At 42.3% G+C, this 17,652-nt stretch overlaps 1 protein-coding gene across 4 annotated transcripts in view; it reads left to right on the top strand.

Annotated features, from left to right (window-relative positions):
• Nucleotides 1-17,652, top strand: part of WASF2 (WASP family member 2) — a 74,844-nt gene that overhangs the window by 47,762 nt on the left and 9,430 nt on the right. For 3 of the 4 annotated variants that reach the window (XM_027606475.1, XM_027606468.2, XM_027606491.1), the window contains 5 exons: nucleotides 6,199-6,371; nucleotides 13,207-13,341; nucleotides 13,867-14,020; nucleotides 16,172-16,289; nucleotides 17,294-17,424. In XM_027606475.1, the coding sequence (XP_027462276.1) occupies nucleotides 6,242-6,371; nucleotides 13,207-13,341; nucleotides 13,867-14,020; nucleotides 16,172-16,289; nucleotides 17,294-17,424 (668 nt within the window). In that variant the 5' untranslated portion in view covers nucleotides 6,199-6,241. Of the gene's footprint in view, nucleotides 1-4,831; nucleotides 5,032-6,198; nucleotides 6,372-13,206; nucleotides 13,342-13,866; nucleotides 14,021-16,171; nucleotides 16,290-17,293; nucleotides 17,425-17,652 lie in introns of those variants that run through there. The other variant, XM_027606484.1, reaches the window with a different exon arrangement.

The following is a 17,652-nucleotide window of genomic DNA, read 5'->3' as shown; positions in this document are numbered from 1 at the left end:
AACCTCATTTTGGCTATTTAAGAGGAGGTCTTCTGTGGAATAGTTGATATAGAAAAAAACAACTTTACAGGCTAAAGTAATCCCCCAGTTTTAGCTTTAAGAGCAAAGCTATGATTAGAGCCTAAAGAGTAATAAAGGTAAGAACAAAAGGTGGTATTGCCCCCCAAAGGTAATAGAATGTTATGGAATTACCAGGTGTGAGTGGTTGATAGATGTACAGTGTGCTCAAGGAATAAGATACTGGAATTCAGTAGTCCTGTTTCCTGGGCCACTTTCCCCAAACCAAGTCAAGACAAGAAGGAGCCTTAGATTTATTGAATGTAGGTCATAGCCATTGTCATTACTTTAGGAAATTGGAAATTTCTCCTGGTTTTAGATCACAAATAGGCTTTTTTTGGTTCTTTGTCCACTATAGGAGTTCCATTTCTGTCTCACTATCTCTTTTAGACATTACTCTAGTGACCTAAACTGATTTGTAACTCCTTGTGTTTGGAGGGAGTCTAGTTATATTTGTAGGTTCAGCCTCACCCTGTATTTCAACAGGAAGTGGGTAGGTGCTTAAGTCTATAATGAGGCGTTCTTCCTTGTGGTTGCTGCATGGTAGTGAGGACTGCTGTATGCAACAGTAAATTCATACTTCTTTCAACATTTTAGTAGACAGATTTAGACTACAGTAAGCCTGTGTGTTGTCTGTCATTTTGAAATAAAATTATTTGACTTTTCAGTTGGAATTTTTGAACCCCTGTGGAATGCATATTGTTTAACATAAAGAAATTTGTCTCTTGAAAGAGGAAACTGGTCCACAAAGTAAAGCTCTTCTCATATGCCCCCATCCAAAGTGCTGTTAACTGTAGAACAGTGGGAAATGCTGAAGTGAAAGCAGAAGTCCTAATTGCTGCACATATACCATCCCCACATGTTCTCATCCCCTGCTACTGCTGATCAGCGTTTTGGGGGGTGCTTCAAAGAGGAACTGCCTTGAGAAGCATTTCTGTTGTTACGGTTATTGCTGTAGCTCAGATAGACTTCCTTTTGGATGCAACCAGAGAAATCTGCAGGTGTTATCGGTGACCTTGACTATAACTGAACTTTGTATATTTATTTATAATAAACGGCTAGTAATAAATATTACTGCCAGAATGAGCAGTCATCTGTCTTCTGTCCTGGTAATGACAGGAATTCAGAGTGGGATACAGATGAATGTGTCCTCCCTCAAATGTAGCCTTCCTTCGTCACCTTCTTCCTTCCTCTCGGTCTTTCTCACCTCACCCCACTTCTGCCTCAGGGTGTTGGGATCAGAGTGGTAAGAAAGTAGGGCAGATCTCACAGTCTCCTTTTGACTTTACACTGACCACATATGATATATAAATATTTTGTGATAACTTCTAATTTACAGACTTGTAGAATCTTACTGTGCAAGGGACCTGAAACCTCAGGAAACCTCATCCAGTTTCCAGTTCAAAGCATGAATCCCACTGTGGTACTGACAGTCTAGACTGGTCCACATACCGCCCGGCCATGGCTATCAAGGGGTGCCTAAAGTCTTTTATTTGTTCTCAGACTCATTCTCAAGTCCCTTGGGCTGAAAATAGCCAGGAGTAAAGATGGGGTTGCTGCTGGGTCTGGCTTGCATGTCTGGAAAGCCAGTTTTTCCTTTGGACTTACTTGGGGAGGCAACTCCCAGATCAGTCTGGGAGCCTCCCAGGGTGTAAATAACTTAACCTCAGGACTCTGGAACATCCTTTGGACCATTTTGTATCCTACAGGTCCTAGTAACTAGATGGATCTAGATCTGGAAAAGGGTTTGATTCATAGCCATAATCCATCCCTCTCTACATTTCTTAGACCTGGCACTGGCCTTGTGTTCAGAATGCAATGGATGTTGGATATTGGATGTTGGCCAGTGAGGAGGTTATGGCAACTTCAGTAGAAGCAAATCTGGGAATTTTAGAACTTCTTAAAAATCATCTGGCTTTTTAGTCCCTTTATTTTGCAGATGAGGAAACTGAAGCCCAGAGTGAGAATTACATCATCTTTGATTTAGAAGGCATTGTAGAAGTCATCCAGTCTGACCTCTCAACATCAGCATCTTACAATCTGGGAATGTCTCCCCCCAACATTCTTGATAGCTGCTCATCCAGAGGATTGTACTGGGAACTCATAACCTCTGAAGAAAACCCATTCTAATATAGGACAGCTCTCATTAAAAGGAACTAATAACTAAATTGAAATCTATCTCCGTGTAACTTTTATCTTCTCAGTGGTTCTCATTCCTTTCCTGTGTAACATCTCCCAGGGTACAAGACCTCAAATCTCCAAATTATCAGATATCACTATAGCATATAGTTTCCCTCATCAAAGTAAAATATAACTGAAAGAGAACTTGATTGATTCTATGAAGAGAGGTCATTCACTCTTCCGTGGATCCAAAACTTCTTTTTCCAGCTGAGAACCACTACTTTCTTAGATTTCTTCACTTCCTCTTCTGTCACTGGCACTAGCATTTATCTCTTCTCATGATACTTTTAATAAACATACGTTTTGTCACTCTGTGAACATAGCTGTACCCCGGAGTATCAGTGGAAAGCCGCAAGTAGGACTTGAAGGGATGGACTCACCCCTGCAACCTGTCTGGCTTCTCAGTTCATATTTGCTAGCTGTAGTCTCTCCATTCCTATTGTCTTTTTCTTAGCCTGTGAAGAGTCCCAATTGATCTGTTTACCTCCAGCCTTCTCCTGCCCAAATATAACATCTTTGCTTCTGTTAGAATGATTTGTCTAAAATGCAAATTTGACCATGTCACTTCCTTAATTCAGTGGTTTCTAAACACCCAGTACTCCACAAATTTTCCACTAAATGACTACTGATGATAGAGGAGCCTTTCTCAACTGGATTTCCATGAGAGAATTAAGCCCTAATGCCATTAGGCATCCATTGTATGTAATGTATTAACTTTTTCTCCAATGCATCTGGAATGGTGCTAGTTATGTACAGTCTTGAGGAGAATTGAGAAAATAGTCACTCTAATCATTTTCTTTGTTCTGTGAATCAGATGAGGAACTCAGTGTGAAAGAGTGGAGAGAGAATGTATGTTCTTCAGGAGATCCAGAAGCCTGGCTAGGAGCAACCTCCAGGGGAAAAAAAAAAACAAAAAAACCCCCACTAAATGTCATAAAAGCTTAGGGTTTCATCTTTAAATTTGTGTGAATATTGCATTCTGCTGCATAATATGTCCATAGTTAAAAGTGTTTAAAAATATTTATCAATGAATAAAATTAATTTTATAGGAAGATTTTCCTAGGGTCCATGGAACTACAAATATTTTTCTCTTAGCCCTGTAGTGGATGTTTTATATATGTTAAATTATTTAATATCTCTAGGAAAATTGCCCAAGATCATATAGCTAGTAAGGTGTCAGAGTCTGGGTACTAACCCAAGGATGTTTCAATTCCACAACTTGAAGCTGAGTTGAGTCAAGAGCCTTGGAAGTCTTTGCCCATTTCTAAGTTTATCTTCACTGGAATGTAGGCTTTTTTTGTCTTGGTCAAGTTACTGTTGTGTTTCAGACCATGCATAATTCTGTACTTCTTATGCTGAATATAACTAACTTTGATTATCCAAAAGGAAAATGAACAGTGAATCAGGTAATTCCATATAACAGGCAATCTTGTTTCTCTTTGGTGGTTCTGAAACATATTAAATGGCTTTTTAAAATTTTTTAAAGATTTTATTTACTTATTAGAGCACGAGTAGGTAGGGTGAGGGGCAGAGGGAGAAGCAGATTCCCTGCTGAGCAGGGAGCCCTTAGGCTCAATCCCAGGACTTCGCGGATCATGACCTGAGCTGAAGGCAGAGGCTTAATTGACTGAGCCACCCAGGCGCCCCTAAATGGCTTTGTTTAGTAGCAGATTTACTTTTCTAATTGTTTTGTCTTGATATTTACATATTGTCATTTCTTGAGGACTCTCTAGATGGTTGTGGCAACTAGCTTTTTTGGTAAGAGGAAACCATCTTGCTATTAAAAACTTGGTTCCCCACCCATATGACATAGAGTTGACTCCATTTGTGTCTGCTTACTCAAGGCCCTTGGGAAAGCATAAATAAAGTACCAAGGTGTTAGAAGCGTCCCTGCCCTGGCCCCCAGTTCTACCTGTACCCGGCCATCTGGAATCCGGTTTCCATTAGGTGTCCAGAGAGAACGTCTGGAATGTCTTGTCAGTGGTCACATTCAACACAGAATTTCAAGGGGATCTGGCTTCTTTAGCTCCTCTGAGAAGCCAGAACAAATACTGAAATGATTGCTAATAGAGGAGCTACAGTGACTGTTTTCAGTCATCTCTGGCTGCACCATTGAATTGCTGGTTCTTCTAGAAAGCTTGAAATTTAAGAGCCTGAGAGCATCCAGAGGATGGTGTACAGAGCCCTGTGAGGTTCTTTAATTTGTAACCTCCTACCTCCTTTCTTGTTATAAACTCTTCACCAGTGAGTTACTAATGATTGCTGCATCTTAGTACCTGATAACCCTCTACATCATGTAAAGAGGAGTTTGACTGGAAGGAAAGTCCGGAGTTTGGATTAGATAGAAAACCTGTTGAGTCAAAGGGAAACTTAGCAGAAGAACGGAATGAAAATTATTTCCTTAGACAGTAGACAAATATTCAGGAAACACCTCTGCACCCCAAAGATAGGCACAGCTGCCACACAGTGACTATTAAAGGGAGGTTCAAAGTTATGAGCAAACAGCTGATTCTCTTGGTTCTTGGGCTGTTGCTGTTGGTGACAGGAAATCTTGTTCCCCAAGCTGTTGGCTTCCTGTTTTATTTTTACTCTTAGTAGATCAGAATGTCCATAACAAGGAGCAGTCTGTTCCAAAGGGTTCTACTCCCCCTTTGAGCCTGAAGAGCTTTTTTTTTTCTTTTGGTCAGACAATATGTTGGTTCACTTTTAAGATCTATGATACTTAGCTTGTTTAAGCATTTTGTATTCACAATCAACTTTTTTTGGTGATGAGCTGGTGTTTTAAGATTTAATGTAAGTAAACCTCTGCTTTGCTTTAAAAAAAATATATATCTATATATATTTATAAAGAGGAGTTTGCAATATTGGGGATGTGAGTATGTTACCTTTATGCTTTATCTTTTCATTTGAAGTGAATTTGCATTTTCCCTAGCATGAGAACCATTAGGCTGTTGGAAATTTCTTTAGTTCACGGGATACAGAAACAGGACCAGCCCAGTATGCCTTCGGCTGTAGTCCTACCCATTTTGTTGAGACTAAAACCTCCTCCTATCCTTGTAAAGCTAGGAATTTGGTAATCTAATTCTAAAACAATAGCTCAGCATGAACCTGAAGTGGTGGGGGATTTCCTAGGGAAAGGGGCTCAGCTGACAGGATAAGAAATGGTAACTGGAAGGTTTCCGGATCTGCTCCAGACACTTCCTGCTGTCTCAAGAGCCTTTTGGCCCAGGTGTGTTGAACCGGATGCGAGAGAGAAAGGGAGCTGTTGGGTAGAAGAGAAAGGACTAGGGAATCTTATAGCACAGTTTGCTCAGCATCGTGTTTGACATATTGAACATGTAAAATTTTCCTTGATATCCTTTAATTCTGTCAATTTACAGACGAAACTTTAGTGTTAATAGACACTGGCAGCTAGTGTTTAGTTGTACATTAACAGTCATCCATCAGGGAAGAACTGGAGAAGTCCTGATATAGATCAGTAGAATCACTATTGGCAGCTTAATTTCATTGTGGAGATTATCGGATGACAGTAGCTCTTTTTTGATCCTTATAATTGATCATCTGGAATCTGATCTGTCCTGATTATGGACACACCAAGGATAGGATCCATCCAGACCATCCAGAGCCTGCTGAATGGACTGTTTTCTGACCATGCCTCCTTGCCTCTAGAGACTCTTGTTGGTTGGAGCACAGTTGTTATTTTAAGGTTTTTAGGTTTTTATGCTGCCTCTGTAAGTCAGCCAGCAGTTACCAGTTCAGAATTTCTAAACTTATCCAGCAAACCTTAAAGATTGTGGGGGGGGGAGGGCTTAAAAAAGAAAAAAATGATGGGGGAGAGAAGATTTTTTAAAAGCTGTTTTAGATCAGAGCAAGACAAAAGGGAAAAAAAAAAGACTCACACAGCCCTAGTGTGCCTGGAATTTGTGGTTGAGTAATACTTTCCTGTTATTTCTTTTTTAGGTTGTTTTTCATCATTCAGAACATTGCCTGAAGCAGGTCCACCATGCCGTTAGTAACGAGGAACATCGAGCCAAGGCACCTGTGCCGTCAGACGTTGCCTAGCGTTAGAAGCGAGCTGGAATGCGTGACCAACATCACCCTGGCAAATGTCATTCGACAGCTGGGCAGCCTGAGTGAGTGCCGTAGAGAGCCTGTGCTTTGCCCTCAGGGGTCGTTGGTGCTCTTTATTTAGTTTCCTTCTCCTCCCGTGTTCCTATTTCTCCCCCATCTGCCTTCCCTAGGTAATGTGAAAATGTAAACCACCCCCCCTTCCCGAAAGAGAGGTTCCTTTTTGGTACAGATTCTTCCCCTCAACCCTTTCTTCATCTACCACTACCCTCTAGGTTCCCTCCACCTCCCCCTCCACCTGCTTCAAAAGAAATCTGTGGGAAGGGTAGCAGGAAGGGCTGCAGCAGAAACTGCAGATGGAATGACAGAGCAGAATTCTCTGTGTGTAAAGTGGGAGGTTCACAGAGCAGTATCTTGGGTTGGGGAATGTGCCTGTAATTGCACGAGCTGTTCGATGTAGCTGACTTTGTTGAAGCCTCAAATGTGCCAATAGTCTTTATCTACCCCCTCCCCCCAACTTTTCTTCCCAAAGAGGAGTAAAGCAAACATGCACTCAGAGCGATTCTAGCTGACTTGTCTACGCTGGTAGACATTTAATTGTGCTGCAAGCCCCCAGGTCCAAGTTCAGGGTACAAATTACTTTTGCAGTCTCTAGGGTATTGGGAGTTTTGCAAGCTGCGTTTACACACAATGACACAAAGTGTAGCTGGAGCCATTCTTCTCTAGGAGGAAGATGGGGTTACCCCGTCTGTTTTGGAGCTGACGGAAAGCCAGCTCAACGATACTTGTTTTTGTTTTTTTAATTGGCAAGAATGAATGAGACTGCCTTGGGTGGGGTACATGCATGGGTTTGGATTTCCCTCTGAATCTATCTGATTTTGTTTGAAGCTGAGGTATGGGAAGGGCAGATGCTTGGATAGGCTCTGCATTTGTCTACTGCCATTCCAGCTCCCATAAGAACGTCCATCAAGTTGCCATTTTAGTGATCTTCCTTAGCAAAGGCATCTTGGTATGAATTAATTCAGACACTCACCCCTCCTACCACATCACTGCCCTTATAAGGTGAAGGCAGTGGGAATATCAGGAAAGCCTGCCTTCCCCCAGGTAGTAACAGGCCCTACCTTTAAAACAGGGCCCTGAGGAGACAGAGCTCTGTGACCAAATGACGTATGGGGTCTGCGATTCCTAAGCCTTTACCTAGCTCAGTTGATCCAGGGCTTAGGGAAACTTGGATGGGGTGTCATGAAGAAACGAAACGCTGCCAGTGCTGGTCTTAACACAAAGGAACACTGATAGCAGTGCAGCTGACAGGGAAGCACGTGAAGGTGGTGGAGAGCCTCACCGCTTCTTAAAAGCATCGTTTCTGCTTCTGTCACCCTGAGAAGGCCAAATGGGTAGAAGTCAATCACACCCTGGTTCCTTCTCCATAGGACAAAGGACATCTAGCTAATAATGCTTCTTACTCTCACTCAGCAGGAGTTAGGCTCTCTCTCAGGTGTTTTTCCAGGGTGGTGTTGATGGATGTCATTGCTCACTCTCCCACTTGTGATCAGACCACTCCTCTCTGGAGGAAGCCAATCTGAGGGCCAGGGTTGGTTTGTGCCAATGGAAATAAGATTTCCTCATGTTGTGGAGCTAACTGACCCTTTATTCATCAATAAACATGTATTGAACGTGTTTTATGTGCCAGATGCTGAGGGAATACAGCGATAATAAGAAATGGTCTTCGCCTTCCAGGAGCTCATAATCTACCAGAGGAGACAGAAATAAATAATTCTTAAGGGGAGAGGGTGAGAGGGGGACTCACATTTGTTGATTGCCTACTTTACACCAAGTTTTAATAGGATCTTGTCATAGATGATCTCATTTATTCCCCTTGATGATCCTTTGAGGGTAGGTGGTGGTATTCCCATTTTTCAGGTAAAGAAATGAAGACTCAGAAAAGTAAGGTAAGGGTGCCTGGGTGGCTCAGTTGGTTAAGCGACTGCCTTCGGCTCAGGTCATGATCCTGGAGTCCCGGGATCGAGTCCCGCATCGGGCTCCCTGCTCAGCAGGGAGTCTGCTTCTCCCTCTGACCCTCTTCCCTCTTGTGCTATCTCTCATTCTCTCTCTCTCTCAAAATAAATAAATAAAATCTTTAAAAAAAAAAAAAGAAAAGTAAGGTAACTTGCCTAGAGAGAGAACAACAGCCAGTACGAGGTAAAGTCAGACTTCCAAAAAATTTCTCAGCTCTATCCTGTACTCTCTGTCTCTGCCAACACTGCCCTGGTTCAGACCTTCGTTGACTTTCACCTGAACGATTGCTTATCCTCCCTCTGGCTCCCCTTTCTCTGATCAACCCTCTTAAATCTATAAACCTAAAAATCTTGTAAATCTTAAACTTGTATCCCTGCTAGAGTGGTCTGCTCAAAACGCAAATCTCACTTTTTACTTTTGTAATTCTGAATTGTTTGCTTTCTGAAAGTTGAATCTATTAGCTTTTGCAATTTAAAAAGTGTGTGTGGTTTTTTTTAAGATTTTATTTATTTATTTGAGAGAATTTGAAAGTAGAGAGAGCACAAGCAGGGCGGAGGGGAGGAGCAGAGGGAGAGGGAGAAGCAGGCTCCCCACTGAGCAGGGTGCCCGACATGGGGCTCCATCCCAGAACCCTAAGATCATGACCTGAGCTGAAGGCAAACGCCCAACAGACTAAGCCACCCAGGTGCCCCTAAAAAGTGTTTTTATTTTTTTTTATTATTTATGTACTTACTTTTTTAAAGATTTTACTTATTTATTTGTCAGAGAGAGGGAGAGACGGTGCGTGTGTGCGCCACAGCAGGGGGAGTGGCAGGCAGAGGGAGAAGCAGGCTCCCTGCTGAGCAAGGAGCCTGATGTGGGACTCCATCCCAGGACCCTGGGATCATACCTGAGCCAGAGGCAGACACTTAATGACTGAGCCACCCAGGTGTCCCTAAAAAGTGTTTTTGTTGTTGTTGTTGTTTTTTAAAGAATTTATTTATTTGACAGAGAGAGACACAGCGAGAGAGGGAACACAAGCAGGGGGAGTGGGAGAGGGAGAAGCAGGCTTCTCGCTGAGCAGGGAGCCTGATGCGGGGCTCGATCCCAGGACCCTGGGATCATGACCTGAGCCCAAGGCAGATGCCCAACGACTGAGCTACCCAGGTTCCCCTAAAAAGTGTTTTTAAATAAGAGTATAAATGTTAAAAATCTCCCCTGTTCCTCACTGTGGGATTGTGTAAGTTTCTTGGTCTGGCATTCAAGACTTCAAGACCTGCCTTCCTTTCCAGTCTCATTTTTTGCAATCCATCTTCTCCCATTTTACAATCTTTCTAAAAGAATTTCTTTCTTTCTTTCTTTCTTTCTTTCTTTCTTTCTTTTTTTCTTTCTTTCTTTCTTTCTTTCTTTCTTTCTTTCTTTCTTTCTTTTTCTTTCTTTCTTTCTTTCTTTCTTTTTCTTTTTTTTAATGAAAAAGGAGGAAAAATGGGAAAAAAGGAAGGAAGAAAGAATGAATGATCAACTACCTGTAGTACTTCTGAGATAGACCATAGTCTCTCATACTTGCATGCAGTGCCCTTGCAGTTGAGCCTCCTGCCTGGAGAACTCTCACCATCCTTGTAGCTGATCTTCAAGGCCTAGCTTAAGGACCTCCTACTCCAGGCTGGACTAAGTGCTTCTCTGAGCTCCTATTACATGCCTGTAATTACTACCTACCACATTATATTGAAAATTATCTGTATCTCTTAGACTAATTTAAAAGTTCTCTGAAGGCAGAAATCATGTCTTGTTTGTTCTTAAACCCCAGTGTTTATCTTGTGTAGCATCTGGCACCCAATAGAAGCTCAGTAAATGTTTGTTGAATGATTCATGCCTATAATCTCTCCACCATTGCCTGCTGTTGGTACATAGAGAATACAGGGAAGGAAGTAATACTTTTATGGGGAATCAGTGCATGGTATGGGAGTATAGGGAGAGTTAGGGAATGCTTCATAGAGGAGGTGAGATTTGAACCAGGCCTTGAAAGATGACTAGAATTTCATTTCGCAGACAGTGGGGCAGGAATAGGCTCATATGTGCTTTGCATTCATGACCTTGGCCTCATGGCCTCAGGTACTACAGCCAGAAGTGCCTGGTCTAGTAGACAAAATCTGATTATGGAATGGATAAAGCACAAAACTAAAAATTCCACAGTCTTGGATTGCCCCATAATAGCATATCCAGAATTTTTATTTTCCCTCAGTGCAGAGAGATTGGCATTTCACATATTAGGTTGCCATATCTTAGGAAATACAGGCACAGCCAGCCAGCCTGCACTTTTGAATCAGTATCCCGACCACCCGGTAGAATGGAACCCTCACTTGGGTAATTAAGAAATCATGCTATGATACTGGGTTTTCTGAGTGTAGTGGGGCCATGCCACTGGGGGCCTCCAAGACTCTCACTTAGACTTCAAGCAAGAGCAGCGTCACATTTGTAAAATACAGCTTTACCTGTTCACTTCTGCGTAAGATTTCATTTGAACAGTTCTGCTAAGGGGGAAAAAAAATTGAAGACTGCTTTTGGACTCTCTTGCAAAATATGGTTGATAACTATTATGAATGTCCTGATGTGATAGTGGGTCTGTCTTGGTAATCTGAATGAATGAAATTTAACTCTGAACAAGGTACTTTGGTTTTCTCCTGTATAAGGATCACACTTCTGTTTTCAGAGATTGGAGTAATATTTAGTACTTGAAGAATAGGAACTATCATATTACTGACAGGAATTATATCTTAAATTTCCTATAAGTGTAAAACAGCATATTTAGATACTCACAGTCTTGAAAGTCGTCTGATGTGGTTGAGCAATATAAGGAAGAATTTTGTTGTAACAACCTAACATTTTTAGCTCATTTAAACCTATGACAGTTTGGTAAGGTTGATACAGTTACCCCCATTTTACAGATGAGGAAATTGAGGCTGAGACATTGTGACTTGCTGAAGAGTATACAGGTATAAATAGAAAGAACTGAGATTAACTCCACATTTTTCTGATTGAAGTCCGCTGCTTCTTCCATGTATCATCTTGTAGTTCTAAGTAGACCCAGGGCCTGATGTGATGATGTGACGATGGGGAAACCTTACCACCACCTCAGTCCCTCTTCAGATAGCATTCTCAGTATTTGCATGTTTATATGTTGGGGGTAAGATTTTGTCTTGAAAATCACTGTGTCCCATTCAGCCACTACTTGCACTGCCACTACTCCCTTCACCGAGGAGGAGGAAATCCTGGGTATTCTCTTGGTGCCTTAAAGGTGGGTTGATTCAGGTTTTTCTTTTCCTCCAGAATAGCTAGTCAGTTAACAGATTTATTTGTTTGTTTGTTTTTTTGTTTGTTTGTACTCCCTACACCCAATGTGGGCTCAACTTCACAACCCCAAGATCAAAAGTCACATGCTCTACCAACTGAACCAGCCAGGTGCCCTGGTTAACATATTTTTGAGCCTGGTTTATTTTTCACATGTAATGTTGCATGTTTGTCTGTTTTAGCTTTCCACTCACAGTTTTCTATTACCTGGGTGAACATGATGCAGTATGGTTTTTATAGGAACTTAGCTGAGTTATGGATAGAGATCAGATAGGATCCTCAGCCTGCGGAACAGAAATGCAGCTTTGTTAGCCAGTTTGTGTTCTTTGAACCCAAGAGCTTCCCATGGTTGTTTAAATCACAAGATTGTTCAGTATGCAGAGACTTGTTCCTTCCTGATTAGAAACTCCTTACTGACTAAGTTTACCAGCAATTCGGAATACGCTGTTGATTGGTCTTGTCCTTACTCTCCAGGTTACACTGGGAAGGTGAGCAGCAGTTCACCGTGAAGATGCAGTTTTGGCCTTTTGACTAAATGTTTTTCCCCTCACATGTGGACTAAGCACAAATATAGTTTAGAAGCTAAAAATCAGAGCCTACTTAAAATAGTTCTCAGTAGTTTTTTTGGTTGGGCACTGTCACTTATGCCTACCTTCACCTTGCACATAAGAAACTCAGATGGTATATTTATTCATGTGTGCCGCTTTTCGTTCCTAGCAAGAATATGCTTTGTGGCTTGGAATGACAATATGGAGGTAGTGTCAGATTGCTGGTAGGTTTCTTTGGCTGCAAATTCTCCTTGCATACCAGGGTTGAAAGTACGGAACTCTTCTTTTTCTAAAAAATAAGATACTGTGGAAGGAGAACACTGGTATGTTGGTTTTCAGGGAGGGCTTGAAAATTTCAGCTTTTCACTTGTTCCCTGAGATGTAGATTTGAAAGCTTATAACCTAAAGCAAAGACTTCCAAAGTTGTAGGTTATAGAACATAAGATAACTTTTCACCCCTTAGAAGTTATACGTCTCTGCTATGAGTTGTTGATAAGTTCAGGGCCCCTCGATACCACAACTCATCATGGTTGTTGAATGTACTTTGGAGGTTCCATTGAGGATGTAATTTCTTATTTTTCATGTTAATTGTAGACACCTACAAGGTCCTTGTAACTCCCAGTCTGTTTGCCGGAACCATTTTACAAGGTGCTTTTACAGAGCAGCAAGGGGCTAAGGGCTATAGGCAAATGTGTAGACACATTGTCTACTCTTCCAGGATTAATTTTTTGTATTGTACCTTTTGATGTTACTCAGCCTGCATTGAGTTCATGATTATTCAGTTTGCCAAGAAGACTATGAGAGAACAAATGCAGACTGCTCAGGCTATGGAGGGTGCGTTTCTATCTCCAAGAGCAAGCATCTGCATGTAACCCAAACCATCTTAGGGGGTGGGTGTGTGTGTGTGTGTTGGGGAGGGGAGAATAAGATCTAAGATCTTTAGTAGCAAGTTTTTCTAACCATTTAGTCATTTTTATGCTCTAGTGACTTGGTTTCTTTGTTCTTTCAGGTAAATATGCAGAGGACATTGTTGGAGAGCTCTTTACTCAGGCAAATACCTTTGCCTCTCGGGTAAGCTCCCTTGCTGAGAGGGTCGACCGCCTACAAGTTAAAGTCACTCAGCTGGATCCCAAGGAAGAAGAAGGTAAGTAAGGAAGCTGAGCTCAGCATCTGTAGGCTTTCCTGAGCAGTTTCTTAGGATTTTTTTCTCCTGATTTATAAAAAAGTGAGGGGAAAAAAATCACAGAGACCTGTGGAGTTCTGCTTTGAAATGACACAAGCCTGGGTGGTGTAAAGAAACCTTTTTAGCTCTACCACACCCCCACACGCTCCCTTTCTCCCATTCCCCCAATTCTTGCTCAAATCCCCCCTCCCCCAATCGTATTTTGTTACCATAAAAGTACTTGGAAGATTCATTCCTCTTAAGGAGAGGCCTGCTAGATCTGGCCACATAGTAAACCTTTGTGTTGCCTCATTTTGTTCGGTCGTGAAATGGCTGGGCTGCTGACAGCCTTGTGGGGCTTCCCCAGAGGGGGGAGAAAAAAAAAAGCCTGGCTGCAGACAGGCGCAGCCAAGAAATGCAGCAGCTGAGGCCTCTCAGACTGGTGTGACTCAGTGTTTGCTCAGATAGCCTGTCGTCCATTTTCTCCTGCCTTCCATCTTCTCTCAGTGTCACTGCAAGGAATCAACACCCGGAAGGCCTTCAGAAGCTCTACTATTCAAGACCAGAAGCTTTTTGACAGAAACTCTCTCCCAGTACCTGTCTTGGAAACATATAACACCTGTGATACTCCTCCACCTCTCAACAATCTTACCCCTTACAGGTAACCTGGCTAGTTCCTCCCTGTGTTGACCTGTGGTTAACAGCACTAGATGGTCTTTTTATTTAAAGATGTTTACATCAGAGGATTGTATCCAAAAGCTTACTACCTACCCCAGAGTTGTTTGTGGCAGCAGCAGCTAATGTTTACCATATAAACACTTGTCACTTATTGTTTGGTTTCTAAAATTCATAGTAAATATGATATATACTGGAAGTTTGCTATAGCACTGCATGCTGCAGAGTTTAATTTGGTGTAAGCCAGGTCCATCCTGGATTCCATCCAAGGAATTCGGTTATTATAGAACCAAAAGGACTTTGTTACAGAGCAGTCCTAAAGCATGCATCCCAGGGGCAACATTCTAGCAAGGCTCCCACTTACTCGGAAACCACTAGATTACCAGATGTTTGGGTGTGTTAGTGGGGCTAGCTTTGTGGACTGGCTGCTCTGGGCCCTCAGGGTCCTTCCAAAGCTTAAGGAATAATTGGCATTCTTCCAAATGAGTGTTCACTTTGTTTAGAACATCCTTTTGACATTCCCCTCTGCAAGGACCTACACTGCTGCAGCTAAACTTGAGAAAGAAGGTAGCGTTATAGACAACTTAAGCCCCTCCCCCCCTCCAGTGGTCTGTAGTGTGATCATCCTGCAAAAAACCACTGAGCAGGGGCAGAAAGTGAATATTTATCTTCCTTGTATCCATAAATATCTTTGGAGCAGGTAAAAAGTAATTACAGATAGCTGGAGGCAGATGTCTTCTGCAAGACATGGGTGTACTGCAAAGTAAAATGTGTGTGTGTGAAACTCAAGGACACCCACCTGATCCAGGGAGCTGGGAAATAGGAGCATGGTAGCTATTCACACAGATAAAAGTACATAGCATCTATCCCATAGCGTCTATCCTTTGTTATTACTGTGTAAAATTATGTCTGTACCTTCACTTTCAAAGGGACTAGCTAGCAGAGCAGGACAGAGATTTGACTCTGTAGCTTCCATCATTTATTGAGCTAGATTTGGGCAGAGAGGTTTCAGGGCACGAAGGGAGTGTACACCTGATACTGAAGGGAGTGTGACGTATGACATAAGGCTTGTGTAATAGGATAGGGTAAACAAATGATATTAAGACAAGTTTATTTTTCAGTTAATGGTATTTTCCTTTTTATTATTCTTCTCTCAATTATCTGGATTTGGCCTAACAGAAATGAGCAGTAGTGTAGCTAACTCAGAACAAGATTTAATATAAAAATCATTAGTGTTTGATTTGGAAATGCTTTCTGTGTGTCGTGACAGGCCAGGGAATAGAATTGCCTTTCTAATTCTTTTTAGTTTAGAATAGTGCTAAAATAAATGTCCACCCCGACCACATGCTTTCTAGAAAGAGAGAGGGACTTAGTCATGCCAAAGTGCAGGATTCCATCCAGTCATCAAATCTGGCAGGTAACCCTTACATGGATACTCAGTAGCACTCTCGGTACTTCTGTCACAGCCACTAAAAGATGATAATTAAATCTCGTCATTAAACAGCTGTCCATCTGTTCTCACTGGGGCCCCCTTGTGGTTGGGGGGTGGGGTGGGGATGCGGAGCTATTCTAGAAGGGAGCAAGAAGGTGGATTGCTATGGTTACCTGTTTTTACAGAGGAATAACGGCTGCACACATATATGCTTTCACATGTATATATCTATATATAATGTACACATGTGCGCCTCCACATTGGTGTACAGGTTTCACGTGGGTGGGAAGCCACTAATGCTTCCTAGAGAGTCCTGGGGAGTTGGTGGGAGAAGGGGAACCAATGGCAGGAATCCCCTCTGATGTGCCAGGATATCAGGACATCCTCAGGGAGATGTCTGTAGCCATGCAGATCATTAGAAATAATCAGGATCCCTGCTGCTCTAGCCTATTCTTGCCCTGACCATGCAAATTCCTCTACCAGGAATTGAAAGTAAGGCTAAGTTTCTTAAAAAGCCAGATAAGTAAAGAGGTGCCATTCAGGGGGCATTGGAATGCTGGTAGGGAAGAGGAAATATGCAGTCAGTTTGAATGACTTCTTGATTCCTCAGTGTAAAAACTGCTAACTGGTAGGTATTTGGAATACTGGATTTGGTTGGGAGCTCATCTGTCTACTGACAGCTACTTGTCTTCATTTCTATCCCAGGGACGATGGGAAAGAGGCACTCAAATTCTACACAGACCCTTCGTACTTCTTTGATCTTTGGAAGGAGAAGATGCTGCAGGACACCAAGGATATCATGAAAGAGAAGAGAAAGCATAGGGTGAGGGGAAAGGGGCCTCTGTTCTACACATCAGTAGGCACGATTGTGGAGGGGGATAAAAAGGAAGCCGGTCTTATATGAAGTAATCATTCCGAGTGGCTGCTTGCTTGGATGCCAGGTGAAACTCTTTAAAAAATGTGTCCACTCCAAGCACAAGCAAGATGAAAGTATAAATCACACCAAAAATGTGTTTGTTCCCCCTAGCGCTATTAACAATTGAGTATATTCAGGCTGAGTTTTAGAAATTGACTTTTCTATTCACCATTTATTTCTCTTGCAATTTGCACCTGACTCTGCTGGACACTCAAGCTAGGCTAGTCCCTTCCCGCCAGTTTTGCAGTTCATCTCTCACAGAGCAGCACAGGGCTCTACAGTGTTTGATTTACAAACAGGGACAGTTTAACACCTTCACTACTGATTGGGTGGGGTGGGATGAGGGCATAGGCCTAGTTTTGGGAGCCACTCCTCTCCCCATAGACCTCCAGTGATGTGTGTAAGCATATGACCTACCAGTTGCAACCTCACAATCCCATTAGCATGGCTGCCGGGAGGCCCAAGAGAGCACCAGGGGCGAGTGCAGCTGCACAGGCTGAGAAACTCCTCATTGGTAGTTTGATTTTGTTTTGTTAACTATTTCCTTATACTTGTCCCAGAGACAGTGACTGACCTTCGTGGCAGAGTGAGTGACAAATAGCTTTTTACTAACTTCCTAACAATTAGAGCTGCTCAGAAACATGAATGAGTCACCCAAAGAGATAGTGAGTTTCCCATCTGTAGAGGCGTCTGAGGGTTGGATTAAGTGAATGTGTTTCACCTTGGGAGGTGGTTTGGACTAGATGACCTCTAGGTCATTCCAAAACCAGTAATTCTATAAATTCTCTAGTTACTGTATGTTGCCTAGGCAAATCATGTCTTGGGTGTGCATCCTTGAAGGTGGATGGAATTTTAATGAAGGACTTCGGAATAATGTTTTACAAAGGCTTTTCTGTTTCTTTTCATTATAGAAAGAAAAGAAAGATAATCCAAATCGAGGGAATGTAAATCCACGTAAAATCAAGACACGGAAGGAAGAATGGGAGAAGATGAAGATGGGACAAGAATTTGTGGAATCCAAAGAAAAGCTGGGGCCTTCTGGGTAGGTGATGCCTTCGTTTTATTAGTAGCATTCTTCGAAGGGCCTGGGGCCCTGGGGGCAACAGTCTGACAGCTCTGGTGTGACACCTTTCACACCCCACTGAAGTCTGCCTGTGTGGCTAAGATCAATACCACTATGAATCAGCTACCTGGATGTGCATCCATCTGGTGATTAGAATTTGCTAAATAAATCAAGAGACTCGGCAGTTTGAATGAGGTGACTGTAGTA

Source organism: Zalophus californianus, chromosome 4 (genome assembly GCF_009762305.2).
Source record: "Zalophus californianus isolate mZalCal1 chromosome 4, mZalCal1.pri.v2, whole genome shotgun sequence".
NCBI classification, from domain to species: Eukaryota; Metazoa; Chordata; class Mammalia; order Carnivora; family Otariidae; genus Zalophus; species Zalophus californianus.
Note: the sequence above shows the minus strand (reverse complement) of the source record. Positions and strands in the feature narration are given on the sequence as shown.